The sequence below is a fragment of the Podarcis tiliguerta genome (assembly GCF_965153285.1).
Source record: "Podarcis tiliguerta genome assembly, chromosome: 17".
NCBI lineage: Eukaryota > Metazoa > Chordata > Lepidosauria > Squamata > Lacertidae > Podarcis > Podarcis tiliguerta.
The window spans coordinates 20,777,171-20,802,560 of NC_139550.1; the positions used below are offsets into that span (position 1 = coordinate 20,777,171).

The 25,390-nt window shown below is 41.3% G+C and overlaps 1 protein-coding gene across 8 annotated transcripts in view; it reads right to left on the bottom strand.

Moving 5' to 3' along the window:
• The window catches only part of KDM4C (lysine demethylase 4C), a gene marked incomplete at its 5' end in the record, with an annotated part of 192,254 nt that overhangs the window by 96,260 nt on the left and 70,604 nt on the right, over positions 1 to 25,390 (bottom strand). The window contains one exon of one of the 8 annotated variants that reach the window (XM_083419600.1): positions 3,800 to 3,844. The exons of the other annotated variants lie outside the window; for them this stretch is intronic. Within the exon in view, the coding sequence (XP_083275726.1) occupies positions 3,815 to 3,844 (30 nt within the window). The 3' untranslated portion in view covers positions 3,800 to 3,814. Of the gene's footprint in view, positions 1 to 3,799; positions 3,845 to 25,390 lie in introns of those variants that run through there. 8 annotated transcript variants of the gene reach the window in all.

Consider the following 25,390-nt stretch of genomic DNA (forward strand, 5'->3'; position numbering starts at 1 on the left):
TTAAGGAGTCTCAAAGCGGCTAACATTCTCCTTTCCCTTCCTCCCCCACAACAAACTGTGAAGTGAGTGGGGCTGAGAAACTTCAAAGAAGTGTGATTGGCCCAAGGTCACCCAGCAGCTGCATGTGGAGGAGCAGAGATGCGAACCCGGTTCCCCAGATTACAAGACTACCGCTCTCAACCACTACACCACACTGTAGTCATTCACTTTTTGCTCTTACATGAAGCCTCTACAGAAGAGACAAAGGACTATTTCAAATAAATTTTGTAATTATTCAGAGTCTTTTACCCAGTAATTTACTGCTGAAGGAGCAAACTGCCTCTACTGAAGTTAGATGGTATGAAAACTTTGTGGGATTTGGTCTGTGCTGGCTAAGACATCCTTGAGATTGCCTTCACCGAATAATGCATGTTTGAATTGTCTGCAGGAGATCACATGGTGCACATTTTTCAAGGATCTCAACTATTTTTCATGGCAGTATAATCAAGAAAGAGTGAGAAAGCTATTGACACAGAAATGGAAGCAAGAAGAATTACCAACGAAAGAAGAGTGGCAGATGAAATTAATGGACTATGCAGAATTAGATAAAATGACAGGAAGAATTCGAAACCGGCGGGATCAGAGGTTCTTAGAAGATTGGAGTAAATATACAAACTATTTGAAAATCAACTGTAATCAACTGAATACGCTAATAGGACTGCAATAAATTTTGTAAAGAGGACTATATGAAATATTGCAGGTAAAATTTATGAAAAGGACTATTAGTTATGGATTTTTAAAAGTAATAATGAAAATAATGAAATGCAAGACTAAGTGATGAAGAATGAAAATCATTAGGTGTAGCTGATGGAAGTCCTAAAAATATTGTATAAGATATGATGTTATGTGGTATTTGGTAAATGTATTTGCAAAAACTAATTAAGAGAGGGCGGGAGGGAGGGAGGGAGAGAAAGCCTTAGAGGCTAACTAAAAATGACAAAATATTATTAATATTTCTAGATCCATTTCAATCAGGGTTTAGGCCCGGTTTTGGCACAGAAACTGCTTTGGTCGTCCTGTATCATGACCACTGTCAGGAGAGAGACAGGGGAAATGTGTCCCTGTTAATTCTCCTTGACCTCTCAGCAGCTTTCGATTGACAATGGTATCCTTCGGAGCAGCTGTCTAGAGTTAGGGGTGGGTGGCGCTGCTTTGCAGTGGTTCCGATCCTACTTAGATGGTCGTTCCCAGAGGGTGTTGCTTGGGGAGTGTTTTTCAGCCCTGCAGAGCCTTCAATGTGGGGTTCTGCAGTGTTCAAGCCCATCTCCTATACTGTTCAACATCTACATGAAAACACTGGGGTAATCTGGAGGTTTGGTGTACGTTGTCAGCAATATGCTGGTGACACTCAACTCTACTTCTCCTTTACATCTGCAGGTGAGGCAGTGGAAGTGCTGGACCAGTGTTTTGCCTCGATAATGGACTGGATGAGAGTCAACAAACAAGCTCAATCCAGATGAGACTGAGGCACTGTTAGCTGGTGGTTCCTTAGACTGGATAGCTGGGAGGTTGCCTGCTCTTGATGGAGTTACACTTCCTCTAAAGGTACTGGTATGTAGTTTGGGAGAACTGGATCCTTTGCTGTCACTTGAGACTTGGGTGGCCTCAGTGGCACTGAGTGCCTTCTATCAGCTTTGGTTGGTGGCCCAGCTGTGCCCTAATCTGGACAGGGATAGCCTACAGTCTATGCTCTGGTAACCTCAAGGTTAGATTATTGCATTCTACATAGGGTTGCCTCTGAAAACGGTTTGGAAACTTCAGCTAGTGCAGAATTCAACGGCCAGGATGCTCACCAGGGTTTGAGCATATTACACCAATCTTGGTACAACTGCACTGGCTACTAGTTAGTTTACAGGCCCAATTCAAAGTGTTGGTTTTGACCTATAAAGCCTTAAACAACTCAGGACTGCAATACCTCTAAGGCTGCCTCTTTCTATATGAACCTAACCTGATCCTGAGATAATCTTCTGAGGTCGTTCTTTGTGGGCCTCTTCCATGAGAGGTCTGGAAGGTGGCAACATGGGCCCCTTTTTGGTTTTATTATAAATTTTGTGATTTTATACTGTGATTTCATGTTGTAACCACCCTGAGACCTGAGAGTATAGGGATGTATACAAATTAAGTAAGTAAGTTTCAGAGTTAAAATATACTCTGCAAATAAGAACAGTTTTCACTAGCATTTCCACTTCTGCAACAAGTTATTTAAAAGGTATCTCTGTCCTTGCTCTTTTTAAAAGTAAGCTTTCAGTGCAATCCTCTTATGTTTACTCAAAAGCAAATCCTGCTGACTTGGAACTTACTCCCAGTTATGTATGTATCTAATGTATTAAACAGTGTATTTTCTCAATGAGAATACTTCTCCATCACAATACATCTAATTCCTTCTTCAGACTTATGCATTTTGCTTACTTACAAGAGAACATCAGAAATAAAACTTCAAATGTCATAACAACCATCAATTAGAATCAAATGATGGATTGAAGAGTCATTGTAGTAATTGCTGCTATATGATTAAATTGATATATTTCAGAACTAATCATATTATTTTTATACCTCTTTTTACCTGACCAGGTTAAGCACTCTCATTCGTTTTAAAGAAAGATTGCTATTAGACCAGCACACTCGTTTTGTCTCCTATTGACATCACTGATGGGGATTCACAAAGGAAGAATTGCATTGAATTCCCCCCCCCATGCAATCAAATTCTCTCTAAATTCAAGGTACAATGAACATCAAGCATGAAAAACAATTGCATAAAAGATAGCTTATGAGATTACAGCATTTGCTGTGAGACTTCACATCTTCCTGCAGTTTGAGAAGGGATTAATATATAAGCCACTGTTAATTTATTGATGAAATACATCCCTCGTGGAATAACATTCAGATGTGAAACAATTCTTTAAAAAGAAAAAATAAATAAACTTTCCCAAAAAATTACAACTATTCACAATATTTTTTACAAGAATATTTTCTGATGTGACAACATTGTAGAACACTAAGAAGGGTTGCAGTTTAAAATGTAAAGCCTGAAAATGTAATAAATATATATATATATATATCGTTTTTCAGAAGACAGTGTTCCCTATTTCAAACACCATGTTTTAAGACTATTCAGAGATTTTCATATACACCAATTGAAAACATCACTTGTTGAAAAATACATATTTGAGCTTCTATTCACTGGAGACTGGAAATATAAAAGCTGCACATCAGACAATGAAAACAGAGGCATTTTGTAGAACTTTTTCTTTTTCATTTTCCATTTATTCCCCCCACTCCAAATGTGCAAAAAATGAAATATGCTGCATCCATAAGCAATTCAAAGGGGGATTTTAATAGATGTGTGTTCCCAGTCAAATTCAGAGTTATTCAAATTTTGAGGGTGGTTGTATGGGAATAAGGCATATTGATGGGGACATATTGATGTTTCATAGATCATTAATCCGTTGAAGGAGAGTGAAATCCAGATGAGGCCAGGCCTATCAGTCATGTGAGAAAGTACTGTGAACTCATCCTACAAGTAGAACGCATATGTAATCAACAAGGTCAGACCATAGATACTAGAGGTGCAATTGATATGCCTGTGCATGCCACCCCAGTCCAGGCCTTGAATCAAATCATGGACTAGCTCTAACATCTAATTAGGGTTCTAAACGCTAATTATACATGAAGTCTGGAAGAGGGCAGGGGGAGAAGGAAGCCCTGCTGAGTACTGCTTTGCCAGTGTGTTCCCTGCAGAAGCTGTTTGCCTCTTCTTCGAGTTGCAGTGGACAGATCAGCACTGATGGATAGCTGATGAAGGACCCTGTTTGAGAGGCAGGGAAAGGAAGATCTTTCAGGATGGGAGGTTGGGAGAAGAAAGGGAAGCTCCTGGGTGAGAGCTGGAAGGGTTCAGCTTTCTCTGTGTGGATCGTTAAGATTTACTTGTGAAAAAGGACTTAGTATGCTTTTTTTGGTTTGGTTTGGTTTGGTTTGGTTTGGTGTGGTTTGGTTTGGTTTGGTTTTGGTTTTGGTTTAGATTATATCGGGTTTTTTATTGTGACGGATTAATAAAATCTTATAAATAATAGTAATTTAAAAACAACATGCAACTAAGAGAGCTCTTAGATATGTTCTTCCCAATTAACTGAATCCAAGCTTTCACTACCATAGATTACTAGGTCGGATTCAGAAATGGAATTCAATAATTGCTAAACCAGCAGGGCCGAACTGTTAAAGACTCCTTTCACTTAGAGTCACTAGTTTTTAGAATTAAAGCAAAAACAAGATACACCCTGATAAAGCTTGTTACAGGGGCAGTAACGGAGATGATTACACTTCCCATATAACCTACAGAACAAACATTTGTCAGGCACCACTTAGATGTGAAAAGGATTTTAGAGCACGTTGCAACAATAGCCATTCTTCCCTAGCAGAATCAGAGTGATATATTTTTACACTGACCTTCCAGCAACTTGTAGGCAGTGCCGCAGAAACCTTTGATATCAGCTATCATTTGTTCAGGCTTCAATAAAACAAGTGTTCTCTTGGTAAAAAGCCTTGAAAAGTACACTATGTTCACAAGTCACACACAAAAATAAATAAAAATGCTAGGCTTCCCACTTATTTCCAGGGTTTTTTCCTCCCAAATTTTAAACTCAGGGTGGCTCCTAGGGACAATTTAAAAATAGCTTCTCGGTGTGAACCAGGAAATGACTTCTGCAACCAATAAGATGGTTCTCGCTACAGTACTCGCATTGTATCTGGGGTAGAATTCAGTGCTGTTATGGATGCATGGAATGAACTCTGTTCACACAACAGAGACTTTGTTTTCTTCCCACTGCATGCCTCTCAGCCTGTACTGGGGTTTTCCCTAACCCTCCCAAACAGATTTAGAGGGTACAGAGGGTGCTGGACGTGGAGTGGGGAAATCCCATTGCATGAGTGGTCCTTGTTCTTTGCACAAAGAAGCTTAGTTGAATCACAGTGGATACTGGCTGTCTTACTGAGTAGACCCACTGAAATTTATAGTCATGACAAACATGAGTCTAACGTGACTGGCACTGGAAACAAGTGTTTCCTCCCCCATCCTTTTCTGTTTGTCTCTCTAAGAAGGGGAGAGATAAGTCAAGGCGCAAAGGACAACAGAGGGGAAAAACAAGGAAATATAAATGCCCATCCAACATCCTCCTTCTTACTGCCTCCACACTCCTTGGCTTGTGAGTGAACCTCTGTTAATATCTGATCATTGAAACCTCTGGGGCTGCTGTGTGCCTTCCTCTTCAGTTGCCTCTTTCGACCAGCCAGTCAACCAACCAGCCATTCCCCATCTCCCTGGTCTTCTTTTCCAAATGACTCAACTCCTGTTCAGGGTTCCAGCCAGCCAGTCCTACCCTTTCTCAGACTACTCCATGACTTACCTCACAGTTTTTGGTTCCCCGCAGCATTCTGTGCCCACTGAACATGTTCAGTCCTCATTGTGTGTTTTGGTTCCTCCCCCCCCTCCCCCATCCAAGACCCTAAAGTTATTTTGTATTTTTGCAAGCCTTCGGTTGCCCCGAGTTTGCCAATACCTGCCTCTTGTCTATAGATGTACCATTTGGAGTGCAGAAGGACCTACAGTCAGTGAATGAATGCCTCATTAGGGTAAAGGATGGATGGTGAAAATTGTTTAAAGTGACACATTGCAGAATGAGATGGCAGCGGGAATCTCTGCTTAAACATATTAACAAGAGTTTCCACTACTGTACTCTCATCACCACTTCCCAGGTAGATAAAATTTGAAAGACGTATGACAACTGTTCGCCAAAATGAAGTGATTTTGTAAAAACAATTGTAGAAAGATCTGCACTGCGTGTCAATTTCAGCTTTTATTGAAGTCAAAATGTGCCCAAATCAGGATACATGTGGTTGATTAAATAAATAGCATTTCAGCTTAGAAACATGAAATATTGTATTTAATGATAGAAGATAGATAGATAGCTGGATAGCTGGGCGGATAGATAGCTAAACTGTCTGAAAAACAACTCTGTATGGAATCATTGATCTAGAATCACAACCATTAACTTCCCCTTTAGGCTTCCATTGGTATTTACAGGTAACAAAATCTGGTGATAATTTAATATTGAAGGCTGGGGATCAGCCTTATTAAGTAGCAGAACTAGAATACAACAGCTTCCAAGAATAATAAAAACCTGAGAATTCAAATTTTATAGTTCTAAATGGAAAACAGAGGAAACATTCCCTCCATTTCTGAAGTTCAGATTCAAGTACTGTAGTTTATGTAGAGAAAACAGCACCATCCACACATAACTGTGCGTGTGTGTTATCAGCAGTAGTACACACACAAATCTTTAGCAGAAATCTAAAGGGGGCAATCCCAAAAATAGCCAGGGAGGACTGAGCATGCTCGGTGGCCACAGAAACCTAGATGACTGGTATGGGGAGTGGGGAATGGAAAACGGAGTGGGAGAGAAAATACAAAGCACAAAATATCCTGGAAGACAGCCTAGCTGACTGACTAGAACAGTGACTAGTAGCACTCCACATAGCAGCATTATTTGCCCCCCCCCAGTAGATTCTACAGATTGATAAGCTTCCTATGTATGAGAAAGGTTCTCCCCCCCCCCCCTTTAAGAAAAGCTTTTATTCTTGGTTACAACTTGCGCTTAAAAACTGGACTGACTTCATTTGGCCATTTCCTTGAAAAATCCTTTGTCTTGATACACACTAGGAAGCGAACATGCTCACTCCACAGCAACAGAGAGAATACATGTATCCTGAGAACTTGTGTTTATAGTTTTATCACATTAAATAGGAAGCTTAAAGTTGCAAGGGGGTTTAAAGAGTGCAGGTGATTTACTGGGATAGGTATCTGGCTCCCACTCATACCGATGAACAGGGCCGTCTTAAGCATATGCGGCACCGGGGTGCAAAGATCCGCCCAGCACACACACACATACCCAGGTTGCCCAGAGTTCTCGACCTTTTTGGGGGGGACCCCAAAGTTGTTGACCTTGGCCGGCCGCCTCAGCAACAACAGAGGGGCTCAAGGTGGCGGCGGTAGCAGAGCAAGGCCAGGGCCAGGGGCCTGGGGGCGGGGTGCGCAAGCAGAGCCCAGCGCAACAACAGTTGAGCCCGAGGCTCGTGTGAGCAGTGTGTGCTGGGCGGGCCTCTTGACCGCCTGCCCATCCCAGGCACGCCAGCTGGCTGCCTCAGCACCTCGCTCGCCCGCAGCAGAAGAGCTGTGGCGCTCCGACGGGCTCCGCTCCGCTCAGCAGTAGGCTCTTCCCAATCTCCGGACTCTCGGCCTGGCCGGGTGCCCCACACCCCTAGCACCTATGGGTAAGACGGCCCTGCTGATGAACTATGGAACAATCTCTGGGATTCAAACATCTAGCAGGGAGTGAAATACATGTGCTACTCCTTTATATAATATGTTTGTGTGTTTCTACAGACATTGATGAAGCTACCAGCATGAGTTTGACCAAACTGTGGGAGGCAGTGGAAGACAGGAGTGCCCGGCGTGCTCTGGTCCATAGGGTCTTGAAGAGTCGGACACGACTAAATGACTAAACAACAAACAACAACAACAACAACAACAGACATTGATTGGAGTAATTTGTGGGTGTCCTTTTGTGCCTTTCAGAGGTAGTATGGAAGAACATTGGCCAATGCATAGGCGTACAGAGAATAAGAAGGAACTAAAATCCTCTTACTTTTACAAAGAAGACTTTGCTGTGTTGATGTAGGAGGAAATTTTAAGATTACTTTACTATTATCATCTGATTTCTATGGTGAGGGCTATCACTGTGGGTTTGCCTTCGAAGTTGATTAGAATACAGTCATCATCATAGAATTATGATAGAGTCATCCTGATTCTTTTCCTACACATCTACCTCTCTTTTCTCCAGGTGGACATATATCTAGTTTAAACACCCTGCTTCCTTTTTTTCTCCCACTTCTGGCACTGCTGTCTTGAAGCAGTGCTGGATCAGAGACTAGGGTTTGAATAAAAGTGTGTTGCGGAGCAGAGAGAAGCCATTTTTTCTAAGAATAAACGATTCTGACTCAGTTTTAAATTAGAAGCCAGTCCAAGTAGATATCTAATGACTTGTTTAAGGAACAATGGCTTCCTTATGGATTTGCTTTGTATTGCTAAAAATAGCTAAAAATAAAAGTCTCAAATAGCATGTACATGTTCTCATATATAAGTTAAAGGGGAAATGTAAATACAGTTTCTGAACATAGTGAAAAAACTCATCTAGGGACTGATCAAACATTAAATATTGTTTTGCTATGCTATGCATCCGCTTTTCAATAAAGGCAGGTATGAATACTGCATTTTTAAGAAGTGAAAAGTATTTTTCCTTACACACTTCGACAAGCTTCAACAATTAAAACAATTTTGAATCATAACTGTTGCAACTGGATGCTGTCTTATTAACTCAAACCCTTGCCATTTGAAATTCTCTGAACAACGTTACCCAAACACAAAACAAGCTACAGATTTCATTAAAGTTAACTACATATAAATGCCTTCAGGTAGAAAAGTATAATTTATTACAAGGCTTCCTGTTGTTTGGCATATGGAATTCTGAATGCAAAAACTAAATAATAAAAAGAATATTAATGAAACAAACAATAAGTCTATTGCAACGCATAGCCCTCCCTGCCCCCCCCCCCAAACACTTCCCTACAAATTCTAACATGGTTCAGCACAGAACCACGGCTGTACACATTACTGTTTACTCTGGCTCTGGCACACTGCTCGTGTTTGAAGCTGTGTACACATGGCATTAGCCACAATCCATATCTATCCTGTAGTTTCTTGACAAATACTGCTGTCTAGTGTGTCTTCCTTCAAACCAGCTTCCATCTGATCTGAAAACACAAGCCACATCCACTTTGCAGTTAAGCTGAGTTGTGGATATCTGAGACAGCCATTGTGCATCAGATGACAGTACATACACAATGACAACTTCATGAACAGGACTTCGGGGGGGGGGGGCACTGCAAGCATGGGGAAACCAAACAGGTAATGCACAAGGAGTGAAGATACCCCCGCCCACCCTCAGTACAGTGGTACCTCTGGATGCGAACGGGATCCATTCCAGAGCCCCGTTCGCATCAGGAGCAGAACGCAACTTGTGTCTGCGCGTGCGCGGGTTGCAATTCGCTGCGTCTGCGCATGCATGAGCGGCAAAACCCAGAAGTAACCCATTCCATTACTTCCGGGTCGTCGCAGGATGCAACCTGAAAAGATTCAGCCTGAAGCAAACGTAAGAAGAGGTATGACTGTAATGTGCAAATGTGACTTGAAACACTTAAACACAAACACACAAAAACAAAAAACCACCCTCTTTTTGCTATGATCTACCTAAAAAAATCATCCTGTTTAACAAAACAATTTGCAAATAGTTGTTTTCCCGAGAAAAAATCAGTTAGAAGGCTTTTTCTCTATTATCACATCTACAATAAAACTCTTCTTAGCAAAGGTTTTCTAAAGTCCTGCATTAATTTATTCATCACATTGTTCACAGAACTTGGATACGTATACACAAAAACCATGAGAGTTGTTATAACTGCATTTTTCAATCTACAAAATATGCGATGCTCCATACTTGCAGAAACTAGATAAATTCAACTTATACCGAATTCAAGATAATATGCAAGTTCACTATAAAATTATTTCTCTGTCTCAATGCCAGCTTTCAGAGTCTCACTGTATATCTAGGATGAAGGTAACTGATAAGATTGGGGGAAATGTTTTGTACACATGCAAGCTGTTTTTTAGTCTTTAAATGCCCATTAATCACCCCTTTCTTTTTAAAAAGTGTTCTTTAAAAATGGCAGTTCCACAATACACATGCTTTTTCAACTATACTGTATAATCATCTCTCAGGCTCACAGATTTCCAAGGGAATATTTTAGAACATATTGCTGTTATCCGGAAATCAAGCATAAATAAAACAGCTGATATCAGTTCAGTACTTTGGCAGGCAGTAAAGACCATTCTAAGACAATTCTACCTCTCTATGTCCAATTGGATTTCTGGTGCCAGAATAGACATCTGTACACCCTATACAATAACGATAAGAAAGTAAAGCTATTAATATAAATGTGCAAAAAGGAAATAACGACACGACAACGCTTTTATGAGTGTCGGGGAAAGTGGCTGCCTATTGTGGTCTATTCACTGTCAAGAAAGGAAAGTGCAGAAATATATTCTACGTTCAGAATATGAATTGTGAACAAGTATCCATTAGAAAATGTGCAAGTCATTCTCTTGGCCATTTGACAGATTAAATTAGAGTGCAAAACTTAGTTTGGAAGTAGAGAGCAAAAATCAATATGAAACAGACTTTTCCGCTGTAATTCTGAATAAAATAGATTTGGCATAAAGTCAGTGTTGGAAGGTAAGACATTGTGAGCCTTAGCGGTTCCTACCTCTACTTTCCAACTCCTGATTTCAAAATAAATAATAAAATATCTTCCCTATGCTACCAGTATGTAGGCACCTCCACCCCCAATTTCCCCAACATGCTACCATTTCTATTGTGACAAAGCATGTTCTCAATAAAGGAGAGCACGTGTTGCGGATGGGGCCAGACAAAGCACCCAGGGTTATCAGGCAGGCTAGTTTCAAAGGGTTGGAACTTGATTGGCGGTTGGTGTTACTGGGGTAAATTTGATGTTGCAAATTTAGGGGTGGGATCAGTGCTTATTTAAGCAAGGTGCACAGCGTTTCTCTTTCTCTTTCGCTGTGGGCACCGGATCACCTGCCCGCCCTCCCTTGATTGGGCTTGCGCTTTGACCTTGCTATGCCTGTCTAGGGGTCGGCTGCATTGGTGTGGGGGCCTGGTAGGAATTTACCTTTTGGCTGATTAGTGTGTGCCAATTGGGTTTTGCCTACTGCGTAGCAAATCGTCACAACTTGTAAGGTTGGCGGTTAGGCATTGGTTAAAATTGGTTGGTGGAGGGGTGTGGATTGGCTGTGCCTACCCCTCCAATGCTGCTGCTGCACGGGAATTCCGTTAAAGGAATTCAGGGGCTTACCATCCCCCTCGTCCAAACCCTTGGTGCAGGGTGCGGGCCGAGTAAGCTCCTGGGAGCAGGCAGGGATGGTACTGAGGGTCTGTGGCGCAGCTCCAGTAATCCCTGGGTCCTGTTCCTCCACACTGGCTCCCGCCGGAGTCCGGGAGTCAGTGCTGTTCCCAAGGCGGGGGGGACAGCTAGTCATAACCAATGCCTAAGCAACCACTCACAATTTGTATGATAATAAAGTTGTGGCCAAAATTATGCCAAAAACCTTAAACAAAAATAATGTGTGAAGTGTGAGTTATTGGGTTAGGGTGTTTTGGGGGACCTCAGCACGCAACAGAAGACCTAGAATCATAGAATCATAGAGTTGGAAGAGACCACAAGGGCCATCGAGTCCAACCCCCTGCCAAGCAGGAAACACCATCAGAGCACTCCTGACATATGGTTGTCAAACCTCTGCTTAAAGACCTCCAAAGAAGGAGACTCCACCACACTCCTTGGCAGCAAATTCCACTGTTGAACAGCTCTTACTGTCAGGAAGTTCTTTCTAATGTTTAGGTGGAATCTTCTTTCTTGTAGTTTGGATCCATTGCTCCGTGTCCGCTTCTATGGAGCAGCAGAAAACAACCTTTCTCCCTCCTCTATGTGACATCCTTTTATATATTTGAACATGGCTATCATATCACCCCTTAACCTCCTCTTCTTCAGGCTAAACATGCCCAGCTCCCTTAGCCGTTCCTCATAAGGCATCGTTTCCAGGCCTTTGACCATTTTGGTTGCCCTCCTCTGGACACGTTCCAGTTTGTCAGTGTCCTTCTTGAACTGTGGTGCCCAGAACTGGACACAGTACTCCAGGTGAGGTCTGACCAGAGCAGAATACAGTGGCACTATTACTTCCCTTGATCTAGATGCTATACTCCTATTGATGCAGCCCAGAATTGCATTGGCTTTTTTAGCTGCCGCGTCACACTGTTGGCTCATGTCAAGTTTGTGGTCAACCAAGACTCCTAGATCCTTTTCACATGTACTGCTCTCAAGCCAGGTGTCACCCATCTTGTATTTGTGCCTCTCAATTTTTTTGCCCAAGTGCAATACTTTACATTTCTCCCTGTTAAAATTCATCTTGTTTGTTTTTGCCCAGTTCTCTAATCTGTCAAGGTCATTTTGAAGTGTGATCCTGTCCTCTGGGGTGTTAGCCACCCCTCCCAGTTTGGTGTCATCTGCAAATTTGATCAGGATGCCCTTGAGTCCATCATCCAAGTCGTTGATAAAGATGTTGAATAAGACCGGGCCCAAGACAGAACCCTGTGACACCCCACTAGTCACTCTTCTCCAGGATGAAGAGGAACCATTGATGAGCATCCTTTGGGTTCGGTCAGTCAGCCAGTTACAAATCCACTGAGTGGTAGCATAGTCAAGACCGCATTTTACCAGCTGAACATGTCTATGAGAAGCAACTTCAGTCTTTCTTGTTCATACCATTAGACATACCCTTTTTCGTTTGCCCTGCCTTCTAACTTGTTGATTCTATTATACTTGTACCAACAGGGTATGCATACAGTGTGGAAGCCTTGTTTTGGGGGGGGGGTTAATTCGCCACGCAAGAGGTGTGCAAAAGCACACAATCACGCAATTGTAAATTTGCTTGTGCAGTTTTCGGGATCCTTCAAGCAGAAGTGAACCAGAAATACCTACAAGCACAGGCGAAAAATAAATGAAAGCATTAAGGAAATAGTGAGCCTGGAAATGGGAGTAGCAGAAAGTAACAACTGATCCAACCACACCAAAGCACCAAAGCAAATTTTCTGCAACTCTGAGTAGATTGGTTTAGAGCCTGTTTCCCCACCAATTTATCAGATTATTCTTGAATTTACAGGGGGGAAGCATCAAGACAGGTGGTGTTTAGAGGATAGCATCATATGGAAATACGCAAATTAAATGGAAACACAAACAACTGCAAACACACAGTAACTCCAGTGCAGAGAAGCCCTTAGATACATATGTTGATACTTTTAATGTATTCATAACACATTCAATTTAAAACCAAATCAGATTTTACTTTATTGGCCAATATTTCCCATCAGTATGCGAAAAGGGAGGAATGTTGATTTGCTCACAGAGGAATCCTAAGAGAGTGTAAGAAATCTAAAATGTAATAAATATCAGTCTATCTAATGGTGTCTACCAATAAGCAGAATGCACTTCCACTTTTCCAACAAGACATCCTCTTCCTTTCCTCCCCTTTTCAGTTCCTCACATCCCCCCCCCCCATCTGCTTTGAAGACCTGGGGAATTCTCAGGACTACATGGGGGTGGGCACAGGACTTCAGAGAGTGATGGAGAGGATGGGAAATTATGTTTGTGCAATGCTTCTTTGTGGAAATTTCTCTCCAAATGAAGAATCCTCTAACTGAGAAGTCCCTTTGGAAGTTCATTCTCCGTTCTCATTTCTCAATCGTAATTTCAAGGGACACCCAAATAAATATATAAAATCCTGTGTGTTTGCTGAAATCTGTATGGTAGGAAGCAGCGATGCAAACCCGACCTACAAGCATGTTGCAGGATTAATCAAAGATAATACTCATTTTGTGTGAGAAATGTTCTTATGCAAACTAAGAAGAAAATGATCTAAGCATGTTTCAGAGGTTTCTCCCCACCGCCCTTTCCAAGAGTGTTTTGGTGTTTAAATACCATTTTGAAGTACAGTACTTAAAAGATTGCGTGGCAAGAATTTTGAATAGTTAATAGGGTTATTTTTTATTTACACTACACATGATATGGCTAAATTAGATCATTAAATTTTAACATTCCACAGAGGAATGATAACGGCTTTCTGATGATGTCAAAACAGTGGGAATAAAACTTTTGCATTCACTGTTCCAGTGTAATCAGCACGTTATTTTATGTGCAGATGCTACTTCACCAAATTATTACCACATTGTTCCATCTTTAAATAGACAATTCAGCAGCATATGCTTAGTTAGGAATTAAGTTTTTTGCAGTAGGGTATAATGTACTGTTATTTCCTACTAAAATATATTTAAAAGGAATAATGCTTGATATAAAAGATGGTGTGAATAATAAATGAGCTCTCTCCTGGAACGGTAGCTTATCTTTAACATGGAGGGGGCTATCTGTCATGGATGCTTTAGCTGAGATTCCTGCATAGCAGGGGGTTGGGCTAGATGACCTTTGGGTCCCTTCCAACCCTATGATTTTATGATTCCATGATTTATGTATTTAATGTACTGAGAGAAGCAGCACATCTTCTGGGGAAGGAAATCAGCGTAGCACCAGTGGAGGAGGGGGGCAGAAGGGCGAATCGGCGAGGTGGCTCCAAGACTCTTCGCCGGGAACCAGTGGGGAGAGCATGGGTCCCCCGGTGCCCACACCCTCCCTGCGCAGAAGGCTTCCGCGCAGGGAAAGTAGGCGGCGACTAGGCGTCAAAGAACTTTTATGCTGAAAGAAGTTCAAGAAACGCCCACTGACGGATTCTGCCAGTGATTGAGACAGCCACGGGTGAGTGGCTGTCCGGACAGGAAAGGTTCACTCAGGCAACCCAGCCAGGTGTTGGCACCAATTTACGCACGAGCAACTCCTAGAACCATTACAACGACTAAACGACTAAACAACAACACACAGAGAATCAAAAACACTAATGAAAGCAACATCTTAAAACTATAAGAGAAAGGAGAAATATGTGAGTAGAGAACAGGAACTTCGAAGAATGTTTGTTTTATGTTTTTAGATATGCTGTAAGCCGCCCAGAGTGGCTGGGGAAACCCAGCCAGATGGGTGGGGTATAAATAATAAAATTATTATAATTGTTATTATTACTTTGTGATAGAAGTTACACCGAACCTTTCTGAAAATTGACTCCCAAGATGAACTGAGATTCAGATTGGGAAGTTTAATAATACAACCACACATACTTTGTTCCTAATTGCTTGCTTGTTTTAATAATCACATATTTCCTCAGAGCAATGGATTTTACATATATAATAGTTATTAGAAAGTAGGTACATTTTGTTCAGCTTAATCTCAAAGCCTCTAATTAGAAGCTTTGGAAAGGTTCTCAGTTTTACAGGCCTCAAACCAGTGAACCTTGTATTCAACCAAATATTATAACTGCAATGGAAGCCAAGGATCGAGAGTGCAAGGCATGCAAGATCTAACCACAAGAAAGTTTCTAGTGCCACTTAACGCAATAACTCTTGCATTACTCAGCTGTTGGTTTTAGGGCTGTTGGTGGTATAATGCCTTGGGACCCTCCTACTGCTCAGCTGCTTTTTGCTTAAAAAATAAATGAGAAACTGCCCAAGCTAAATATTTGACCTACAAGTGATTTTCAGCAATGCTTTCCAGCTGAGCTACAGTGTTTGCAATCACAACTACAATGGTCTCGTTTTCAAAGAATAAACATGGTCACAGAGCATAAGGCTGTCTCCGGAGGTAGACATTCAGCCACTATCAGGCCAGACCCCATCTAAAATCGACTCTAATTATCCTACTGTGTGGCAATGCTAGGTCTTGCTGTCTGCACTGGGGACATGGCATATTTTCTGTAAAGAAAATAAGAGGCACATTTAAAAGACAGAGAAAATTCCTCCTCAGTGATCCCATTATCAATTGCTGGTATGTACCATTTGTGAATGTAGGTTGGGAATCAACTGTCTGACGGCCTCCCTTTTAAAAAATACATTTCAAAAAGCCATTTCAAAATCCCATGCCATTGCTGTACATTCAAAATGAGAATGTAAGGAAAATATGCATAAGTTTTGCATTGATATAGAGCTTATCAAAATATCAAAGTTACCTTTGTTTGTACTCAGGTGAACTAAATTTTACTATAAATATGCATAAAGGGTACAATCTAGCCAACATTAGCCATTAGTTAAGTTGCACTGATTTAATATAGAACATGCTTAATTTTGCCATTGATATTTGTGGATCTTAGAAGTAATAAACTTTGGCTGGAGAGACTCTATGTACAGTACATAAATATTTATATATCTATATATTAAATTTTAGTGATTTAATTGAATGGATCTCAAGATACCCAATAGCTAACTATATGTTTCAAGGCAAGATAGCATGGTTGCAAGTTACAGCTTCACATTTAGCTAGACATGTACATAAGCCAAAACAATAAATAGAGCAACTTTCCTCAAATTCATAACAGCCATTTTACATTTAGTCCTGTTTTGGTTTTTTTAAGAGCAAAGGCAGAAATTCAATGCATCATTCACCAGATTGCTCAATTAATGCAAGTATTTTTGCTTTCCTGATGGAACTATCTCCCATCTCTTTCCTTGGCATGCTGTTGCGTGTCGAGGTCCCCAGGTCCACCCCAAATAACTCACACATCACACAGAAATTTTTGTTTACGATTTTTGGCATAATTTTGGCCACAACTTTATTAAAATTCAAATTTGTGAGTGGTTGCGTAGGCATTGGTTGCGACTATCTGCCCCCACCATGGGGACAGACTGACATTCCGCACGATGCGAAAGTCAGAATGGGGGAATACACTTGGGGGTTACGCAGAGCAGGGAACCTGCCCTCACACCAAATGCAACCAGGAGCTCATTGCTATGGCCTGAGCCCCCTTGGACAAGCAATAGTTAGCCCCCAATTCCTTTAACGGAATCCCTTGCAGCAGCAGCATTAGAGGGGCAGGCACAGCCAATGCATGCCCCTCAAACAACCAAACCATAAACCAATGCCTAACCGCGAACCTTACAAGTTGTGACGATTTGCTATGCATTAGGCAAAAACCAAATGGCCCCAGCCAATCAGCCAGATGGACAAAATTCCTACCAGGCCCCCGCTCCAAAGCAGACGACCCCATGACAGGCATAGCAAGGTCAAAGCGAACAACCCTATTCTAGGGAGGGAGGGACGGGCAATCCAATGCACGGGCGAAAAGAGGAAGCCCTAGCCTCGTGCAAGGAGTTTTAGCATTTCTGGCTGTCAATCAATAAATGGCAACATTAACTTCTTCCCAACAACAAGGGAAGCCCCAATCGCATCAGTGGCCAATGATCAATTAGCCCGCCCTCCAACTTTGGAGTGTCCTGAAGGCCCCCACCACAACACGTGCTCTCCATGAAGGAGAACACGCTTTCCAGGGGTCTCCAAATACCTCCCTGATTCAGTTGGGGGTGGGGGAGCATGCAAAGCCCCATTGCACTAGCAAAAGTTATAGCACTGGCTTCTAAGGGGGGGGAAACTACTTAATTGAATCTGGCCCAATATATTGTAGCTTTCCGTCTACCACTTCTTTTATAAAAGTACATATTTAAGGAAAATAGTGTTTTCTGCAAAAACCACCAATTCAAATGCTACTTAGTTGTTGTATTTAATCCTACCATAACCTAGAAAATAATGCATGTAAAACAAAACCGAAGACAAATGAAATACCAAATAAAACATAGATTTGTTTACAGGTTTGTTTACCTATCCACTGAATACTGAACCTAGAAAAGAAGGTCTGGGAATTACCATATTTTTTCGTCTATAAGACGCCCCCATGTATAAGACACCCCCTATTTGGGGGGACTCAGATTTAAGAAAATGGGGAGAGATGTATCCGCGTATAAGACGCCCCCTAATTTTTTTTTTTTTAAGGGGGGAAACTAGGCTTATACATGGGAAAAATACGGTATATTAGACCACAGGAATGAGAGTAACAGTCAAGGTTGACTGCAGTTGTGGACTTAGATCTCCAGTACTCCATTGCTGTTACACAGCAAGTCATCTTCTCCACTATATTTAAGTTTTGGTATTCCGCTGCAAAAAAATTAAAAAGGAATAAAGTCCATATTCCATTTAGAAAATTCTGGCATTGCCTTAATAGAAGTATGAGTAAAATATTATTCTACCTCATCAAAAATGTGCAATGTTCCACATCAGAGAACAACATTATTGACAAAAAGTCTTATATATATAATGAAGCCTCATTTGAGGTATGTTAAGAAAGTCTAGATAACTGAGTGGAGTGCACCATGCTGTAACAACAATCCACTGAGCAATGAGAAAAGGTTTAATTTTCCATATTACTGATATTCATAATTTCTAAACATGACATTGTTACTTGGAATAGTTCTGATACAAAAAAGTGGCACCAACCACCATGTATTACCCAACAATTGTGCTATTTCTGTGTACTGGAGTCATTCCCAGGTGCTAGGCCAAGGTCTAGCACTGGTTGTGTTGTTGTTGTTTAGTCGTTCAGTCGTGACCGACTCTTCGTGACCCCATGGACCAGAGCACGCCAGGCACTCCTGTCTTCCACTGCCACCCGCAGTTTGGTCAGATTCATGTTTGTAGCTTCGAGAACACTGTCTAACCATCTCGTCCTCTGTCGTCCCCTTCTCCTTGTGCCCTCCATCTTTCCCAGCATCAGGGTCTTTTCCAGTGAGTCTTCTCTTCTCATGAGGTGGCCAAAGTATTGGAGCCTCAGCTTCACAATCTGTCCTTCCAGTGAGCACTCAGGGCTGATTTCCTTAAGAATGGATGTGTTTGATCTTCTTGCAGTCCATGGGACTCTCAAGAGTCTCCTCCAGCACCATAATTCAAAAGTGTCAATTCTTCGGCGATCAGCCTTCTTTATGGTCCAGCTCTCACTTCCATACATCACTACTGGGAAAACCATAGCTTTTACTATACGGACCTTTGTTGGTAAGGTGATGTCTCTACTTTTTAAAATGCTGTCTAGGTTTGTCATTGCTTTCCTCCCAAGAAGCAGGCGTCTCTTAATTTCATGGCTGCTGTCACCATCTGCAGTGATCATGGAGCCCAAGAAAGTAAAATCTCTCACTGCCTCAATTTCCTCCCCTTCTATTTGCCAGGAGGTGATGGGACCAGTGGCCATGATCTTGAGCTTCAGACAATATTTTGCGCTCTCCTCTGGTTGTAGGGAGTCACAAACAATTCTTCAGGCCATAAGCCCTAAGACTCTTAAAACACTAGTGGCAGAGACTGGATTAGGTTTGTTTAACCTCATGCCATAATTCTTATTCGAGCATTGTTTTCTGCAATAACTATACATTTCAATAATAATAATAATTCTCAACCTATTAACCCCCATCTAAATCGCTAAATTTTCAGTGGACTTATCACAACAATCAATATAACACCCAGAACCTCCACAGTGACTTCGTCTTGTATCTTCCATGTCAATATGCAATTCAAACCAGCTTCTTTCCCCTCGTCCTTCTCCTGTCAACATAACCACAGCCACTAGGAATGCATGGAGAAGGTAGACTCTCCAAGGTGAGTGAGCACTGCAGTTTCAAAAAGGAGAGCTGGCCAATCATAGTCAGCCATCTAACAGATGGCTCAATATACCCTTCTTCCACTATCCAGACACAAAGCACAAGCATTTGTTTGGCACTCTAAGAGTTTTTCATAAAGGCAGTGGGAACTGCATCTGTATCTCTGCACTCATGCGCTGGCATCAGATCTACCCTAAGGTAAAGGTAAAGGGACCCCTGACCATTAGGTCCAGTCATGGCCGACTCTGGGGTTGCGGCACTCATCTCACTTTACTGGCCGAGGGAGCCGGCGTACAGCTTCCAGGTCATGGTGCCAGCATGACTAAGCTGCTTATGGCAAACCAGAGCAGCGCACGGAAACACCGTTTACCTTCCCGACGGAGCAGTACCTATTTATCTACTTGCACTTTGACGTGCTTTCGAACTGCTAGATTGGCAGGAGCAGGAACTGAACAACGGGAGCTCACCCCGTCACGGGGATTTGAACCGCCGACCTTCTGATCGGCAAGCCCTAGGCTCTGTGATTTAACCCACAGCGCCACCCGCGTCCCTCAGATCTACCCTAGCAGCCTTGAATTCAATTGATTTAACTGTGCTTTTCCTTTTAGCCAGCAAGGGCACCTACAAATTGTCACTATTTTGAGGATATGATTCGAGCACATTCTGCAACTTTAGGTTTGCACAATTAAAGTGGATTAACATGCTCCATCGCCTTAGCACAACAACAACACCTCAGACTGTTTGCAGTTAGGAAAGTGAAGGGGAAACACGTGGAAAAGTGAGGGATGAATGATTAATTGGAAACTTTGTAAGCACCATGCCAGCAAATAGGGATGAATGTTAAAATGCCAAATGAGGGGAAAAACAGAGCAAATGACTATCATGCAAGTACCCCTCCGTGAGAAACACTGTAGCGCAACAAGTAATCTATTTCTAAATCATAGAATCTTAGAGCTGGAAGGGATCCAAGTGTCATCTAGTCCAACCCCCTGAAATGCAGGAATCTCAGCTGAAGCATTTATGACAGATGGCTATCAAACGTCTGCTTAAAAAGCTCCAAGGAAAACCTCCAATAAGATTGGTCTCAAATAAAATCATCATCTTTGTAACACCTGGAAAGAAAAACTAAACAGGGAGAAAAAGGTCACTAGAGGATATGCATAGCATAAAAGGGAACAAATGATCTACATGTATAGGAAATTAGTAAGTACATTTGCTGGACATTTGTCTTGCAATGACCTGTGAACACTGACTTTCAGAGAACCTTTCTTATATGTGTCTGGAGGGAGAGGGGCTATTGTTTCTTTTGTTTTTGTTTTATTATGTATTTTGTGTTTTCATTTTGTTTTTTTTTATGTTGTAAACAGCCCTGTGCTCTTCAACTGAAGGGTGATGCAGTACAGTATACATATTCAATAAATAACATAAAAAGTACTTTGTTATCATTAACCTTCTCCAGGAGGATGACTATGGGCATTAGTGCCAATGCTGGGGGGGAGGGGGATTTCAAAATTCCTTCCAGTATGAGCTTTCGTGTGCATGCACACTTCTTCAGTGTGTATCTGAAGAAGTGTGCATGCACACGAAAGCTCATACCAATAACAAACTTAGTTGGTCTCTAAGGTGCTACTGGAAGGAATTTTCTTATTTTGTTTTGACTATGGCAGACCAACATGGCTACCTACCTGTAACTAATGCTAGCCTCAAAACTATATGGTGCCCAAATGAAGTAGCAAGAAGCTGTGGTGACTTTACACTGCAATTCCTACTAAATGAACTGGCACAAATAGTTGTAGAACTCTGTTTTAACTATCTGCATAATGACACTATGGCCTCAATCGCATGTAACGGAAAGCCATGGTGAGAAAGCAGTGTGACTGTAAAATGTGCTCAGCCACACCCTGTCCACCTGCCTCTGGGAGAAACAGATCACATGGCTTGGCTTAGCATTATGTGTGAACTAGCGCTCCTGGTTTGTTTCTTCCAAACAAACCATAAGCAGTAAGCCAGGAACAACCCTTGGCTTCTCCTGCTCGTTATTTGTTTGAAAAGAAACAAGCCATGAGAAACTGGTTCATACATAATGCTAAGCCAAACCTCATGGTTGCAGATTTGGTGAGTCTATAGCAGAATTTGCAAACAACAGATTCCTCAAGCATTCCCAAATTGGCTGCATCTAATTTGTTCCACTTTCAGGCTACTTGGATAATGAGTAATACTTGGGTAGCTTTCATTGAAGCAATAATTGGTCCCATATACTTTCGCAGATACATTTAATCATTAATATAACAAGAAACGACAGCATTAGAAAGAGCAGAAGCACTAGTAAGAGTAGAAGGTCATCTCTTTATGACAATAAACAAAATGCTTCAGACACTTTCAGCTATGCAACTTGGAATTGAGAAAAATACAACACCACCACTTGTCAGGCTTGACATACATTTCTAATCTCACAAAAACTGTGGAGAGAAAGGAATAGAGATATTTAGCCATATGGACATTTTGTTGTTGTTGTGCTTGCTACCCAGAAAGATGTGAGAAAGATGTTCAGGTGTAGCAGAATATTTAAATTAACCCCTCCATTCCAAAAAGGCTAGCTCTCTTAAACTGCACTGGAGATTGCTCCTGAAACAAATAGGAGTATCTGCCTAAAATAACTACCATGACAGCAACAACTAGTACTTTTTAAGCTCTGCTATATGCACAGTTCTTACATATGTACATCTGAATTAAAGACACCTAATAAGAACTAACCGGAAACAGGCCACTATCTTAAACAGACTTTTAAATGCCGCTATAATAGCTGTTCAGTTCCCAGCAGTTGAAGCTGCTGTGGCTAAAAAAAAGAAACTACTTTAGAAAAAATATCCAGCTACGCATGACTCGTGCCTGTGTGTGTGTGTGTGTGTGTACACAAACACATAAGATATATCTGCTCTGTTTAGATGTTGACTCCACCTAATCATTATAGTCAAATAAGCAAAATGTTCATTATGCAAAATTATGATGGATAGAATTGCAATATATGTCTGCACACATAATCACTTTTTTTCATGCTGTGATATCATTCATGTCCTGGACTACCATGTCAAATCACTGTAAGCAGTAAAGACACCAAAGGGAGACACATCCATAAATGTTGGATTGATACACATGACAGAAACTAGTATTTATCCTATAATAAATACCCACAAGTATTTTACTTTGCATTGTACCTCGCTTGGTAGGCTGCTCCATATCTTGGGTGTTTATATGGATAACTCTGGTTTTAAAATGGGACTGGGGTTGGGACAAAATGCACCAAAACTCCTAATGCAATACTATTTATTCTTAAGTATGAAGTATGCTTAACTTAATAAGTATAAAGTACTTACAAGTTTTGTGAAACAGATACAACATGGAGAAATATCACATACAACTAAATTTGCAAATTATTAGGTCACTGTAAGATGATTCGTCAGATAATGCTGTTTAACAAAAATATATAAGAACCTATTTTTTAAAAAACAGTATCTGGTATCTATTTCCTAACAGATATTCAGCAATCTCTACTGAAGTAAGACAGCAACCAAAGGCACAGAATGCAAATAGTGGTGCTGAGTCTAAGACACTTATACTAAATGGTCCTCCCAAAATGAAAACTAGTCAATCAGAAATATTACTTAATTTGTTTGCCCTTTAAATACCATTAAATACTGTGATACTTCATTTACAGTCTACATTTATTCCACTGCCAGAACATGCTTTTCATCTACATTAAACTGAAGCTGTTTGTCTTTTAAAACAAAAACAGAACATACTACAAGAAACTATGACTTCAGGTGTGTCAGGGTTTCAACACATTTTTATTCTACAACAGACTAAAACTTGCAAGAAGGGGGTTCGCATTTTGGTCTCTATACATTATTGTAACAGAAGGCTGTCCGTTTTCTTCCAACTATCTGCTTCCTCAGTGAGGGCAATGGTTTGATTCAAATATGTCAAGGAACCCAGCAGAGTTGAGATTACTTCCATTAAGACAGCAAAAGAAGGGGGGAAAGGAATGACATCTGACTATAGCCTCAGAGAACATTATCAAATAATATTTCCTTAACATGCTCTAATAGATTTGGGAAGAGAAAAGAATTTGAATTGCAAATTAATTCTTTATCAGTTGTCACAAATTCCCCATGTCTTTAAAATTAAGAACCATGATATAAACGACACAACCTTTTCTAATCCCTTTCTATATAGACTTCAATAAGAAATAATAATAAATATTTAAATGACATAGAGTTTTTATAAAGCCTGTTATATTATTACAAGAGTCATAAACCAGGATAAGTACAAATCAGGATAAATACAATGCCATCACCTATATTTCTCAGTGATTTACACAATAAAGGAGAAGGGGGTGGATGACTCTACAGAATATGTTGCAATGTACTTTTAAAGGTCTGGTTATCATTGGATTGTCCTGCAGGCATCTCAGGCCTATAAGGTGCTGGGAGACTTAAATCGAAGACTTTGGCAAAAGGGCTTAGGTGCTTTACACTAAGGCAATTTGCTGGCCTAATCTCTGTTGTTCAGTAGGGCTGCTGTGCTAGAAATTTGTTGCCAAGGGAGCACACTCCTCTTTTCATTTTAAGGATGCCACTAGTTTTCAAAGGATGGTTCCTCCTCCTATGCAAGTGGGGTGAGACCTCCCAGAACATGCAGGTGCCTTTCTCCATGCTCTGCTTCTAATGCAATCAAGTCATTTGGACAAACCTGTTGATTGGCAACCTGGATCCCTGGAGAGGGATAGCTCTGTGCCTGGGGCCCTACAGAACCCACTGTTAAACATATTAGCACCCATAAAAGTTTGTAATGTTTATTATAGCGCAAACAGGGGAAATCTACTAGGGATCCAAATACCCTTCTAAGTATTCAGGAAAACCCTACCCTCGCATAACGACGTACAGTGGTACCTCAGGTTACATACGCTTCAGGTTACATACGCTTCAGGTTACAGACTCTGCTAACCCAGAAATAGTGCTTCAGGTTAAGAACTTTGCTTCAGGATGAGAACAGAAATCATGCTCCGGTGGCGTGGCAGCAGCAGGAGGCTCCATTAGCTAAAGTGGTGCTTCAGGTTAAGAACAGTTTCAGGTTAAGAACGGACCTCCGGAACGAATTAAATACTTAACCCGTGGTACCACTGTATTTAGGTCTAGGAGTTTGATTCAGTCTTGCTCAGCTTTGCATGCAACCTTGCCCCTGTACCACTACAATTTCTTCCTCTCCCCATTTTAACCATCCCCACGTCAATTTTTATAGTTCATTTGTTAGGGCTCCATGACAGCCTCCATCCCCTCTTCATAGCCTTTCCCCTAAGGCTTTTCCATACCACATGGGGCTTAAGGAAAACTATAGGGGCTTAACCCCTGGTCCCCTACCATCACAACATTTCCCCTGGATGTTAAAAAAAAAAGAAAATAATGGGAGAGAACAAGTTCTCAAAGTGCCACAATGTTTTATCTTGGCCAACATGCTTCAAGATTCATTCATGTGTGGCAACACATCTTACCAGTCTATTTGCTTTCTGTACCTTTCTCCTTTGCCAAATCCTCAAAAACGAATGAGGAACAAACCTAAGCAACCCCAGTGTTCTGGTGCCAAGGGAATCCTCCTGATTAAAGCAGAATCCTGAAAAGTCTTCTCCTATCCCCCTTTGCATTTAAAAAAGTAGGATCTGAACTCAGGGTTCCCCCTGCCCTCTAGTTCGGTCTCTTTTCTTGCTTCTCTAACTTCTCTCTTGGCCACACAATGCCAAGTTGTAAGCAAGACTGACAGGTAGGGTGGGCAAGAACCCAAACCACAGGCTTCTTCTGTTGTCCAGTGGCCCTGTTTTAGACATGACTAGGACAGACACATTATTATTGGTAATTAGTGAAGATAATCACTATACATTTAACATGATCTGCTAATCCAGGCCTTCGTGCGTGAGCATCTGCAAGTTAAATTGAACTGCACAGAAAGAATCAGAACATGCTAGGAACGAAACTGACATTTTAGCAGTTTGCAGGAAA